At 39.5% G+C, this 12514-nt stretch overlaps 2 protein-coding genes across 2 annotated transcripts; one reads left to right on the top strand and one right to left on the bottom strand.

Annotated features, from left to right (window-relative positions):
* Positions 1-776: 776 nt before the first annotated feature.
* Positions 777-6742, top strand: LOC112557417 (vacuolar protein sorting-associated protein 72 homolog). The gene is made up of 6 exons (XM_025227243.1): positions 777-1074; positions 1642-1794; positions 2652-2751; positions 3043-3243; positions 3809-3959; positions 4597-6742. The coding sequence occupies exons 1-6, from the start codon at positions 964-966 to the stop codon at positions 4943-4945; spliced, it is 1065 nt and encodes a 354-aa protein (XP_025083028.1). The 5' UTR covers positions 777-963; the 3' UTR covers positions 4946-6742.
* A 961-nt stretch (positions 6743-7703) lies between these two features.
* On the bottom strand, positions 7704-11834 carry LOC112557416 (toll-like receptor 13; the record flags this gene model as incomplete). The annotated part of the gene is made up of 2 exons (XM_025227242.1): positions 7704-9793; positions 10436-11834. Coding segments are annotated over 2 exons (2085 nt in total), but the record flags the coding sequence as incomplete, so codon positions are not given.
* Between the last annotated feature and the right edge of the window lie 680 nt (positions 11835-12514).

Genomic DNA, 12514 nt, shown 5'->3' with positions numbered 1-12514 from the left:
TAACTTGTGCGATGCTGCTTGTCATAGCAACACTAATTAAAGGTAGTCCTCGACTTACGACGGGGATCCGTTCTTAACGCGGCGTCGTAAACCGAATTTCGACGTAAGTCGGATCATACGTTCATACAGTACTGTACCATAATAACAGTACAGTACTGCGAAACACTTAGCCTATCCAAACACGTATCCTAACACAGTAGCCTACATAATTATCAATAAACATAAGTACAGTAAAATATTGTGCAGTACAGTACGCTTTGTTATCATTGTCGCTTTCATAGGAGCAGATCCTGTCACGTGTTCAAGGATGCGATCTTTATCTTGATAATCGTAGCGACAGTCGAGCGACTAAGTCCTAATGACCTGCCAATTTCTGTTGCTGTTTCCCCATTCTCAGACTGCCTTATGATATCCACTTTCACCTCCATGGTGATGGCCTTCCTTTTCTTTGATGCACTGACCTCGTAAGTCGGAATGAGCGTCGTAACCACGAAACGACGTAACTCGAGACCAGCTTACGTGTTGACGATCCACCAAATGTGAACAGTTGAAGAAGATATTTAAAGTTTTAAAATCAATGAGCCTAATTTAGCATGCAGTTTCGATATCAGGAGCAAGCAGAGAAAGAATTAATTTCAGATATTCACGTACAACGGCCGGCTACCTAAAGCTCTCTACACGCGAAAAAAAAAAAAAAATCCGCCGATGCATTTCGTCACCTTATTATGCAGATGATGTTAAAAACATTTTGCTTCATGCTATACAAAATGATAATAAATAGTAATCTCGACAAGATGAAGGCTATGTATTTTGGTGGGATACAAATTTAGGTGACACCGTCATGTAAGGGACAGCACTCTTATTAAATACAAAATGCATGAGCGCAGAGAAGACTGTCCTGGTATTTGATATTTTACTTAGTGGCTTTCTTCGTACCAAACACAAACTGCTCAATACTTAAGAATGGCATCCGAACGATCGCGGAGAGGAAATGCTGGAAGTCGAATGGGAAAACTCTTAGAAGCTGAAGATGAAGATGAGTTTTACAAGACTACCTACGGAGGTTTTGAGGAGGTAGTGTTTCTTAGAAAGCAGTATAGTTTTAAGGCATTTTAAATTTTTCTTGCATGTAAAATGTTAACTACTAAAAAAAGCAGCAACAAAACTGCAATATATCCGACTCATCTTCTCTAGCCGCTGAGCTCGTTTTTAGAGGTATTATATTCAGGAGTCGAAATACTACTAAATGAAGTGAATTGTTGTTGACGATGTGTATAAACACGAACTAATATCCCACTAAAATACCACGCTTACAGTTAGTGTAATATTTTGTATCAGTCAATATGACTGCTGAAGCAGTAAATGACTGCCATGACAAGCATTATGTCTATTAGAGTAAGCATAAAGGAAAAGTTGTCCTGCGTGATTAGAATGTATGCCGAGGAGATCTGCAGAAATGGGTAATGTTTGATCTTTGATCGCCGGTAAACAAATGTTAATAATGTTTGTTCACTAGCAGGTCAGGTATTTTTTTCTGTAGCCAATCATAGGAAATACTTTTTCTGTTTTAAGAGCATGGTTGCATTGTCATTTTGTATGTTTGCATGCTCACTGTGCTTAAATTCTTTTAATGTTTTTCAGGAAGCAGATGATAATGACTATAAATCAGAGGAATCAGACTCTGAATCCACAGATTCTGATTTTAGCATAGATGAAAACGAAGAAGTTCACAGTGATGCCAATGATGATGATGAACCCAAAAGAAAGAAAAGAGTTGTTACAAAGGCATATAAGGTTTGGTATTTTTATTTTTAACATTACACATTACATTAAACAGGTTTGTTATACTGTCCATTTGGTATTCAACCTTGTAGATAGAAACTAGAACAGAAAAGTCTGGATGTGAATCATTTTATTGATGTAGAATGCAAGATATGCTATTAAGTGTGAAAATTATCAAACTTACCAAGAAGGTACACATAAAAGCAACACGGTGGGAAGGAATGGATGAATGGGGGAAATGAGACTTGAGAAAGACAAATAAAATGTTCTGATTTCTGTTAAGTTTGAAAATAATAAACGAAGTATGAGCACAAGCACAGATTGTTCAGTTTTCAAATTTTATTATAAAATACAGTCTTCATTCTCTTGCTGTCACCACATTTTATGGCAGAAAAGATATTTCCCTAACATTTCTCTAGTCACATATAAGGTTTTTACATGTGCCACCCTCGCTTCTTGTCTAGAGTTTGTTCAGAGATGCTGGTGAGATGCTGAAACCAAAGATCTTTACTGTGCTTTTTACAGAAAGATGATTATTTCGAAGAAACTGTGTTAATGAGAAACAACGCAGTGTAATTTTGTAACATGTTTTTCTTTGGTGAATTTATTCAGAGTTCTTGTCTTATGGACAATTAAAATACAGTTTGGATTTGAGAACAGTTTTTATCACTTAGTGTTATGATTCTCATTTATAGTTAAAATAGTTTTCAGCTTTCAAAAAGTAAACATTTTTTCATTGCAAAAAATCTCCTGACTAGTCTATATGATGAATGATTTTGCTTATTTCTGTAGCATTAGTTAACTGCACATTGTTTTTTGAAAGGATAAACTGGTAATTATTTTGACATCTTTTTCATGTCTTGAATTAGGAACCAAAACGGGAAAGTGTTCCAGAAATAAAGAAGACTGAGGTGAAAAAAGAGAAGAAAAAACAGGAAATCTCATCTGTGCAGATTTATCAGTCACCAGGTATTGATGTTTTAGACCTAAATATAAATTACTCTCCATCTCTTTTTTTTTTTCTATTTTATTTTCATGAAACAAAGTTGGCACATGAAAAGCATGGCAGTATTATAAACACAGACCACTTATTGGTTCAGACAGCAAAGACAGCAAATTTTTGCTGGTGGCACATATTTATGGGGAGTGCCAAATAAAAAGTGCCTTGATCTTTATAATATAAAATAAGGTGACAGTAGAGTGTTTCTTGGCATGTTCAAAAAATTAATGTTACTGGGGGTTGTACTTTTCTTTTTTCAGAACGCAAATCGTTACGAAAATCCACAGCGCTGAAATCCCAAGCAACCCAGTCACGACAGAAAATAAGGGAGGAGCAAGCTCGCATCCTTAGAGATATTGCTGACAGGAAGAATGTGACTGTGGAGGATGTCAGGAGACTGACACAAGAGGAGCTTCTAGCAGAGGCAAAAATCACTGAACAAATTAACCTTAAAAGCCTTGGTAAGTATGGTGCTGAGGTTTCTTTTTTTGTGAGTTGGGACTTAAAGATAAATGGTAGACTGATGTTTTAAGTGTGCTGAAATATTAGGTGATTGAGTGCTATGTGTAGTAGCTTATTACAATGCATAAAAAATGTGAAATGACTGTAATGAAGAAATGAGTGAAAACCATACTTTATCAGTATAACAGCCACTTGTGTCTTCTTGATAGAATATTTTGATTTGGGTGGGTTTAGGTCATAGCAAATATGCTTTAGTGACATGGTTTGTTTATTTTGCTATGTTAACCATTTTTTTTTAATCACAGTTTTTGTCTCAGGCGTAGTAGAACTTTGTTTCAAAGTTATATCTTTTGCAGACTTTTAACTTTAATTTCCAAAGATGGATTTTTGATATTGTGTTCTTTGTTTTTGCTTGCAATAATCCTTTTTAGCAGTTACAAGAGAATGATACATGTATTTGTTGTTATGACAGAAAAATACCATTGTTTTTGTCCTTCCATGAAGCTCTAGGGAGAAAGATGCTGTAGTGATCAATTTAAGCACTGTTTGTTTAATTTCCAACAGAAACATATCAAAAGTTGGAGCTAGAGAAGAAGCGGACAAGAGTTCAGAAACAAGTTTATCGTGGGCCAATTATCCGCTATCACTCTGTTACCATGCCACTTCTCAGCGATGATGCTTGTTTAGAACCAGAGATTGATGTTGATGAAGACAGGTAAGAATGCGTCAAGTCAGGCACACTGGTCCATACATTCTTTGTGACTTAGTAGGCCTGAAATGGCACCATATTTGCAAAATCTAGGTGGTTTAAGTAGTTGTGGTGCCAGACTGGAGCAAGGAAACAGGCTTTCCAATGGAATTGGAGTGTTCCGTATAACAGGATATTTCCTACAAATTCAACAAAAAATAATTTCATTACACTAGTGAATGGATATTATTCTTGCTTTCAAATTACATTTTTACTCTTTCATTAGTGTGGAAGAACAGGGATGAATGGTTTCTTTTTTGGTGTAATAGGTGTAAATAATAATAATAATCATTTGCTAAGGAAAATGTTTAGTGTTACCATTCATTTACCTTTCAAAGTGTGGTAGAAGATTAGTGTTTTGTGGTGGATAATGAGTGTGTTCTCATGTGCATATATGTGAGAGAGTAAGGGGTTTGTGAGAGAGAATTATCAGTATGAAATAAGATAATTCAACCATATAACAACAAGTATAAGTTAGGTTTTTTTTTAATTGTCAATGGTAGTCTGAATCATAAAACTTTACTTGAAACATTGTTAACTCATAAAACATGGTGATGTCATGGTGTTACCGTTTATAAAAATATTTATACTCATTTTCTTGCAGTGAAAACCAGCGCACACCAAATGTTTCTCAACCTGTTCTGCCCACTGAAGTGTGTTCACGAACTTTCATCACATTCACAGATGATAAGGTATTCCAGGAAGTTTTTCCTCAAACTAAGAAGAAACCTCCACAGAAGCTGACCTGCCCAGTAACCAGACTTCCAGCCAAATATTTTGATCCCGTCACAATGACACCTTATGCTACAGCACAAGCGTTCAAATTCATTAGAGAGGCCTATGCTAAGCAGCTGGAGCAGCAAAAACAAGAGCAAAACTCAATAGGACCTGCAGCAGCATCTCAGCAGAGGAAGAAAGAAAGACTGTCAGCAAGCAGTGTAGCTCACGAATAAGACTGAACATTGGAGATGAATTGTTTGTTGGGCATGTTTTCAGTGGTAGCAGTGGATATCTCTAGACTGCTAGAGGGTCTCCATGAAAAAGTCTTGGCAGTAAATGAAGATAGATTTGTTTCATGACAGTTATGATAGGGCTTCCTTAGAACAGACTGACCACTACTCTGTCTAAATATGCGTTGTTATAACATGAGTAGAAAGTCATAGAAGATTATGATTGACCACACTTTGCGAACATAATGTATGCCTATGCGAACGTCTTTTTTAGTGAGTGGTATAATTGTAGAATGTCATTTAAAACCAGCGTATGTTATTCCTAAACTGTAATACAGCAGTTTATTTTGCATAAAGCAGCTTTGATATGAATGGGAACATTTTCTGCATTTGTGTGAAATAATAATAATAGGATTTTTATGGGGCATTTCCCTAAACCAAGGCGAGCTCGATGCGCTTCCTAAGGGGTAGTGGGGAAAGAGGCTATAATATATTGATGCAGACTTCACAACTGAGTACAAACAAGGCCATGAACAACAAAATAGAAAAGCATGGAGATCTTGAATTCGATGTAAGTCCAAACTGGCAGCCAGGGGAGATCGCGCAGAAGTGAGGTGGGAGGGGGGGAATTGGTGTTTTACGCCGTGCCAGCAGCTGAGGCTATATTACGGCAAGGCAGCCAGCCCTGTAAATAGATGCCACGTGGAGATAGAAGCTGTGTAGCATAGTTAGCCTCTCGCTTACTTAATACAAGGCGGGCAGCATTGTTCTGAGCTCACTGGAGCTTGTCAAGCAGGCAACCAGGAAGATATTATCTTAACAGATATAATAATGGCTCAGAAAAGTCCCAACATTTCTTACTTATAGAAATGGAGGGCATATGAAAAAATCTTTACAAGGTATCAGGAGATAAATTATTTGCATACAGCATATTGAGCTCAACTTTATTAATCAAATCCACAAGGATATTATGCTGGTATATGTGGTTGGGTTTGGGAGAAAAAGAAAAATTTCTGTCTTGGACTTTCTCGGACAGACAAAGTTTAATTGGTTTGACATTTCAACATTCCTTTGTAGTTTGGCTCCGTGCCTATATCTTTAGGACCTTTGTCGCTTGTTGCGTTTTACAATGTCATTTAAAAGACCATGTTCTGTTGGTCTGCTTATTTTCAAAATCTTGATTTAAACAAGATTTGAAGAATACGAGGACGATTAATGAGTGACTTGCCTTTTACTTCTCCGAGAGAGGAAGCAAACAGGCAGTATGCGCAAACAGGCAGTATGCATATACAGGCTTAACAACCTTATTCCTTCCTAACACCAGCACAAAAATGTATGGATATACAGTCGTTCATTTCTTATATTTATTGCTTTATTTTTTTTTTCAAAGAGAAAAGCATTAAGTAGCATGTTGCCGAGCTGAAAAGGGAGAAGGCAGTAATACAAGTATTTATACTTTCATATGTGCAATTTAGATCAGGGAGTAAGTCAGGTTCGCTTCACGAGGAAGTCGGAGACGGGAAGGAAATACGTAATACGGAATTCACAGGTGTTATCAGAGATTGGATCGAGAAGAAATTAGCAACAGGAGGTGGTGCGAAAATGCGGAAGGAAAATTTCTTTCGCTATGAAAAACAAAAGCGGCAGGACCAGTTATGTCAACTTCCTGCCACTGAGGGGTTCTTTTCTTACATTTTATCTGAGACGTGTAATAAACATCTCCACACAAAGAGTGAATGTCAAGTATTTGTAAAAGCTTATTTTGTGACAGTGGTTTACATAAATACAATGCACAAAGTCCATTAAGCGCTTAGGGATTTTTTTTTGGTCGTTGGGCAAGATTCTAGTTTTAATAGAAATGTGATAATTGTTGATTTATTCCTCCCTTGAATGTGTAACAGACGCTCTCACACGCGTAGTCACCTGGACACGGTAATACCGTGGCCTCGCTCAGTTTCATGGACGAAACCGCATGGCAACATCGATGACTTCCAGAAGGTTGTCAGGTCCCATGACAGTAATAACCATATAACTACCCGCTTAGTCTATCAACTGACATTCACAAATAGAAAAATAAATTCAGAAGTTTAAAAAGTATCATTTTTAATCAGTAAACATAATTGGCTGAGACACAAACTTGATTATTTATTGTCTGTTTACTGTCCATTTAGTAAAGAGGTATATGTGAAGAATAAATACTGCTATAGACTCTAGGATACAGAAAACAAGCGACCGCGTGTTGCACCGACCACAAGAGAGAAACATTAAATAAGCATTCAATAGACATTAAACGCAGTACAGTATTTTAGACATATATCTATACATATAATTTATTTTCTTCTTTTTCGCAAAACGCCGTTGGCTAAGACATTTAAAATTAATTGCTGCGTTCTTTCTTGTTAAGTTATTTATTAAAATGTAAAGAAGTATGCGATTATATATATTCAAAAATATTTTAAATGCTCTCGTTGGTTGTGATCTCTCGCAAGGCAACACGCAGACGTCCCCAAAACGAGGACCTGGCGTCCCAGTCGTCATCCTACTGAATGAAAATCCGAAGTACGAAAGAAATGTGGACACGGCATCCCTCTAGGAAGACAGCCTCCACCTCCCCGCACTCGACACCCACTGTGTCTCCCTGGGAAGCGAAGCACCGGCCGGCGAGGGTTAATTCTATTGTTTTCACCTTTTCTAGAATCTTCCCTCTTAAAAAAATATCATATTACTCATTCAACAGTCGCGGCTGTGCCAACTCGTTAACATCATATAACCCTTTTGTGACAATGAGTTGACGTGGTCCAAGAACTCTACAGGTTTCAACAACAGCTTGGGGTGAAGGCCACATGAGGGTATAATTCTCCATAATAATCTATATAGGCCACGCACAGCCGACTAGAAGTATACGTGTTTGTCCTGTCACGTACTCGTATGTGTCCCGTCTATCAGAAAAGCTTTTATATTTATTAAAAACAGCTGTTGCCATAACGGGCCGGATCAAATGACTTCGGGGGCCTTGTCTGAGGAATCAGGTACTCATTTAACAGCTGGGTCGATTGAGGGAATTACGCAGTCACACAAAAATCGAAGGGTGTGCGAGTCTTTATGTTTGAGCTCCGCTGTTCTAATCACGAAGCTGTTTACGTCGTCTGCTCATTCAAGCATGACCACAACAGCTCTCGGCGAACAAAGTGCAAGCACCTGCTTTTGCTTGTCATACTTGCTCCGTGCGTTTTCTTGCTTGTGACCTGCCGTGGTGCAATGTGAGAACTGAACCCTTCCAGCTCTATGCACTGTTCACAAAACATGCGTTCCTGCTACAAATTGGAACAAAGGAAGGAAGCAAATCTCACACCAAAAAATCGTAGGAAAGTGCTTATGAAGCTTTTAACATGCAAAAGGCATCATCAGTTACCAACCTATAAATGGTGCCAATGTTCGTGTAAACCTATGATTATATGTGTCAACAACTTTGGGAAAAGGAAAAAAAAATCCTAATAAGCCGTGTGTTCTAGCTCTACATGAAAGAAAACAGAAATGAATACGCTAGTCCGAACCTCTCCCCTCCTCCCCTCATCATCTCTCTCGATTATGTACAAAATCAAAAACATGCATACATACGCTCTAAAAAGAGTAGGGGCACATGTGTTCCTGACATGATGATAAATGGTGTTTCCGTTAACTTACACATAAGTTGTGTAAGATACTGGCTATAAATAACAAGGTAGACTTCACGGAGAGCATGCAAAACAACTGGAAAGTTATGAGAAGCAAAATTAGGGATCTGAGATAAAACTTATTCTTTTTAGGTGTGGTTTTGAGCATGTCTGGCTACATTGATGGTAGAACCAGTTAGCAAATTTGTTAAATGTTTTAAGAAACAGATTGTTGATTGTCACTGGCAAGAATGGAATTATATCCTCAACATCAGTGAAACATTTAGTTTGTATAAATAAGTTAAGTCTGAGCCACACATGTAGATGTATTTCAATTTAGATAAAATATTCGTATTCGATCACGTGCATGCTCTCGGGTACTGACCTACGCGCGCGCTCTCTCACTCTCTCTTACTTGTAAACGCTTATTCATGCAATCAATCCTGATCGACTGCTGCTGCGTTAGCATGATTAACCAAATGTCACATGACTACAAACTGTGAGATCAATGGTCAAGAGGTCACAACACTAGGGGTGATTTCCTGCAAAGCAACACTCAGACGTCCCCAAAACGAGGACTGGGCGTCCGAGTCGTCATCCCACTGAATGAAAGTGGTTGTCTTCAGAACTGCCAACATGGCCGCCGTCAGGTCACGTGACGAGATATTATCCAAGCACACGATCAGCAAAGCGTCGTCGCGATCCATGGCGTGATGAAGACACAAGGACAGCTCGAACTGACACCACTGACTGCGGGCGAAGTGCTCGGAGAAGACCATCAGCATCTTCTTGCTGGTCTCCACGCTGCTGGCTATGTTGTCGACGATATTTCGGCCAGGGATAAAGTCGCGCTGATGAAGACAGAGGCGCAGACCCAGTCCTTCTTCCAGCCTGGGAACGAGGTAGCGTGACACCCACGTGACATCCTCGTTGGCGTACGAGAGGAAGATGTCGTAGCGGAAGCCGCGAGAGAGGAAAAGCTGCTGCCTTCTCTGCGACCCCGCCCTGAAAGCCTCGTACATCAGCAAGCGGAAGTGCCAGCGATATCGAAAGACGACGATGGTGAGGGTCAGTGTGACGATGACCATAGCAGCGGCGACCACTGTTAGCGTGTAGACACCAGTGCTCAGCAGACATGCTTGCTCGCTTAAGTAGAACGAAGATAAGGAAACTCCTAGGTCTTCACATGAGTAGCTACCTTTAGATTAAAAGTTATGAACGAATTTTATTCAACGCATAATATTGCTGACAACACAAAAATATTAATTCGTAAGACACCTTGATAGCAGTTCAGTACATTTGTTGCACTTATACAGGCTAATTAAATACTATTGAAACAGAAATAAGAAAAGACAGGAAATAAATGACGCCTTTTTCAGTTTCATGAAAGTGCTGACAAAAAAAAAAAAAAAAAAAAGAGAAGAAAATTAACAATAGGGAGCAAAGAGAAATTATGACTAAAGAATTCGCACGCTATTGTTGTGATGCATGACACACATATATACTAGAAAAATGGATATAAAATAAGTGACAAGCGAGTTCTATAAACACGACGCTACCGGGCACCCTGAGGCTGATGTTATAAATCAGAACCCCAAATTTGATTTACCCCCGCTCAATACCTACAGACCTGGCAAGCCGTTTGTAGTCATAGACCATAAACAAGAAAGAGACCTCTGGATCATCATTTTATGTTCTAAGCCTGAGCATACCCTGCCATGCTTCCGCGAACCCCAAAGTAACCTCAACTGTTTCGTAATTATGGACCTTGACATATTATCCCTTCTCTAGTTTTAGACAGTGTACCTGCGGAAGGTCGTTCACTTAAGTAACCACTTACCTTGGTAAGACGCAAAGAGACCTGGGGACGACACGAACCACTGCTGGAACCACGTTAGATCACAGGAGCACATGAAAGGGTTGTTGGCGACATCCAAATTGTGAAGTCTTGCTCTCGTTTCAGGACTGAATGTGGACTGTCGAATGACTGACAGCCTATTGCTGGTGAGCACGAGTGTTTGAAGAGAAGTCATCGTATCAAAGGCGCCATCAGGTAGGTCCGTGAGCTGGTTCTCATACAGATGAAGCATCGTGATGGATGTGAAATTTGCAAAAGCGTCCGTCGAGATTTGGTCAATCATGCAGCTCCCGAGGAACAGCTCTGTCAGTTTTGTCAGGTGGCCGAAGAGGATGCGAAATTTTGCGTCTGTCATGCGGTTGAAGTAGTTGTGGCTGAGCTGCAGGGAGGTGATGTTTGGACACCCGGTGAAACTCAGACTGTGGACCACGTCTTCGCCGAACTCGATATCATTATACATTAACGAAATCACCTGCAAGGTGGCACTGCTGAACGCGCGTTCTTGTATTTGTGAGAGTTTTGTCGACATACTTTGCATGTTCAAATCGATGAGACTATGAAAGTGTCTGAACATGTCAGACGAAATAACTTTAAACAGATTCTCTGACAGGTCTAGTGTTTGTAACTTCGGGAGACAAGTCTGCGTTGGAATAGTACTAATGAGGTTTTGTCTGAGAATAAGTTTCTCCAGACTTGGAAATAATGAAGCGTTTCCTGTTTTGTTACAAGTATCTGGGAAGTCGAAAATTCCATTAGTTTTCAAATCCAGAAACGTCAATAGGGGTAGGGGCGCAGAATAAACTTTCGACACTTTGTTGTTTACAACATCCAAAGCTAAAAGACTTTTTAAGTGAGTAAATTCCTTCAAATGTATGTTTCTAAGGTGATTGTCATCGAGACTCAGAAACTGAAGATTCGGCAAGGAAAAATTAAGAAAAAATCCTTTTGGAACAGCTTTCAGACCCCCGTGTCCAAGTTCGAAGTTATTAAGCGTGGGAATGCGGAAGACAGGCTGTAGTGTGCTGTAGTTCAAATAAAAGTTGTAATTAAGAAATAGCTTCTTTAACTGATACATGTTCTGGAAAGCCCGGGGGTTGATAACAGTCACATTGTTGTCGCTAAGGTCCAGGACGACAAGGCTGCTGACGTTACTAAAAAAGTCCTCCGGAATGACACTGAGAGCGTTGTAAGAGAAGTTTAAGAAAGTGGTGTTGTCCGGAAGCCGGGGGATGTAAGTAAGATTCCATGGTGTCTGGAGCAGTCCGCATCCAGGAAAGTGTTGTTCTTGTACCTGTAGCACAAACAATATCCATCGCCACAGCAGAAGGTGGAGAGATCTTGCATGTTCACCTTCACATTTTGGTGGAGATGAAGTGTTTTGTCACAGTCATGACCATGTATTGGAGGCGAACAAAGCGCAAAGCGTGGAAGACAAAGCAGTAAAGCCCACAAACACAGGGCTGCGCATATCACTGGTGTTTCCTTTCCCGACATTTTTTAGTGCACACTTTTGTCACAAAGAGTCACAACATATACAAAAAGAGACGATATTCGGTAGCTGCACTTTGTTTGGTTCGTTTTAAAGTCTCAGACTGTTTGGTTTGAGTTAATAGAAAAAAGTGCAAACAAAATATATCTGTTAAATACCTTCCTGCTTGGAACTTTCATAAAACCACACGGAAGAGCGTTCCATATCAGCAACGTGAACATTTTGCTCTCCCAGCGGTGTACTTCCGCTTTTTTTTTTTTAAAAGACGATTTATTCACAGGAAACGAAACCTTTCTCGGAAATAATTCAACACTATTTGTGTCACCTTTGTTTGGAAAACAATATAGGTAAAGCGTCATTGCAGACTAAGTAAACTGTTTACACGTCCTCTGGCTTCTCCCGAGACCTCCGCTCTGTGTATGCTTTAATGGCGAGTGCGGGAAACCTTTGAACTTCAAAGCCTGCGCCCTCCTCTCCTCCACCTCAAGACAGCGAAGTTTTAGGTTTCCCCGATGACGACCTACATAACCATACAACGTAATTCCCTCCCGTAATTCATAACATAGTTCTGT

The sequence above is a fragment of the Pomacea canaliculata genome, linkage group LG2 (genome assembly GCF_003073045.1).
Source record: "Pomacea canaliculata isolate SZHN2017 linkage group LG2, ASM307304v1, whole genome shotgun sequence".
NCBI lineage: Eukaryota > Metazoa > Mollusca > Gastropoda > Architaenioglossa > Ampullariidae > Pomacea > Pomacea canaliculata.
This window is presented reverse-complemented; position numbering and strand designations above follow the sequence as displayed.

What these genes read in the sequence shown, in the direction of transcription:
- LOC112557417 (XM_025227243.1), top strand. Translation starts at nt 964, where the DNA reads ATGGCATCCGAACGATCGCGGAGAGGAAATGCTGGAAGTCGAATGGGA. An exon ending in GCAGATTTATCAGTCACCAG is followed by an intron (nt 2,752 to 3,042) that starts GTATTGATGTTT and finishes TTCTTTTTTCAG; the next exon opens with AACGCAAATCGTTACGAAAA. An exon ending in ATTGATGTTGATGAAGACAG is followed by an intron (nt 3,960 to 4,596) that starts GTAAGAATGCGT and finishes ATTTTCTTGCAG; the next exon opens with TGAAAACCAGCGCACACCAA.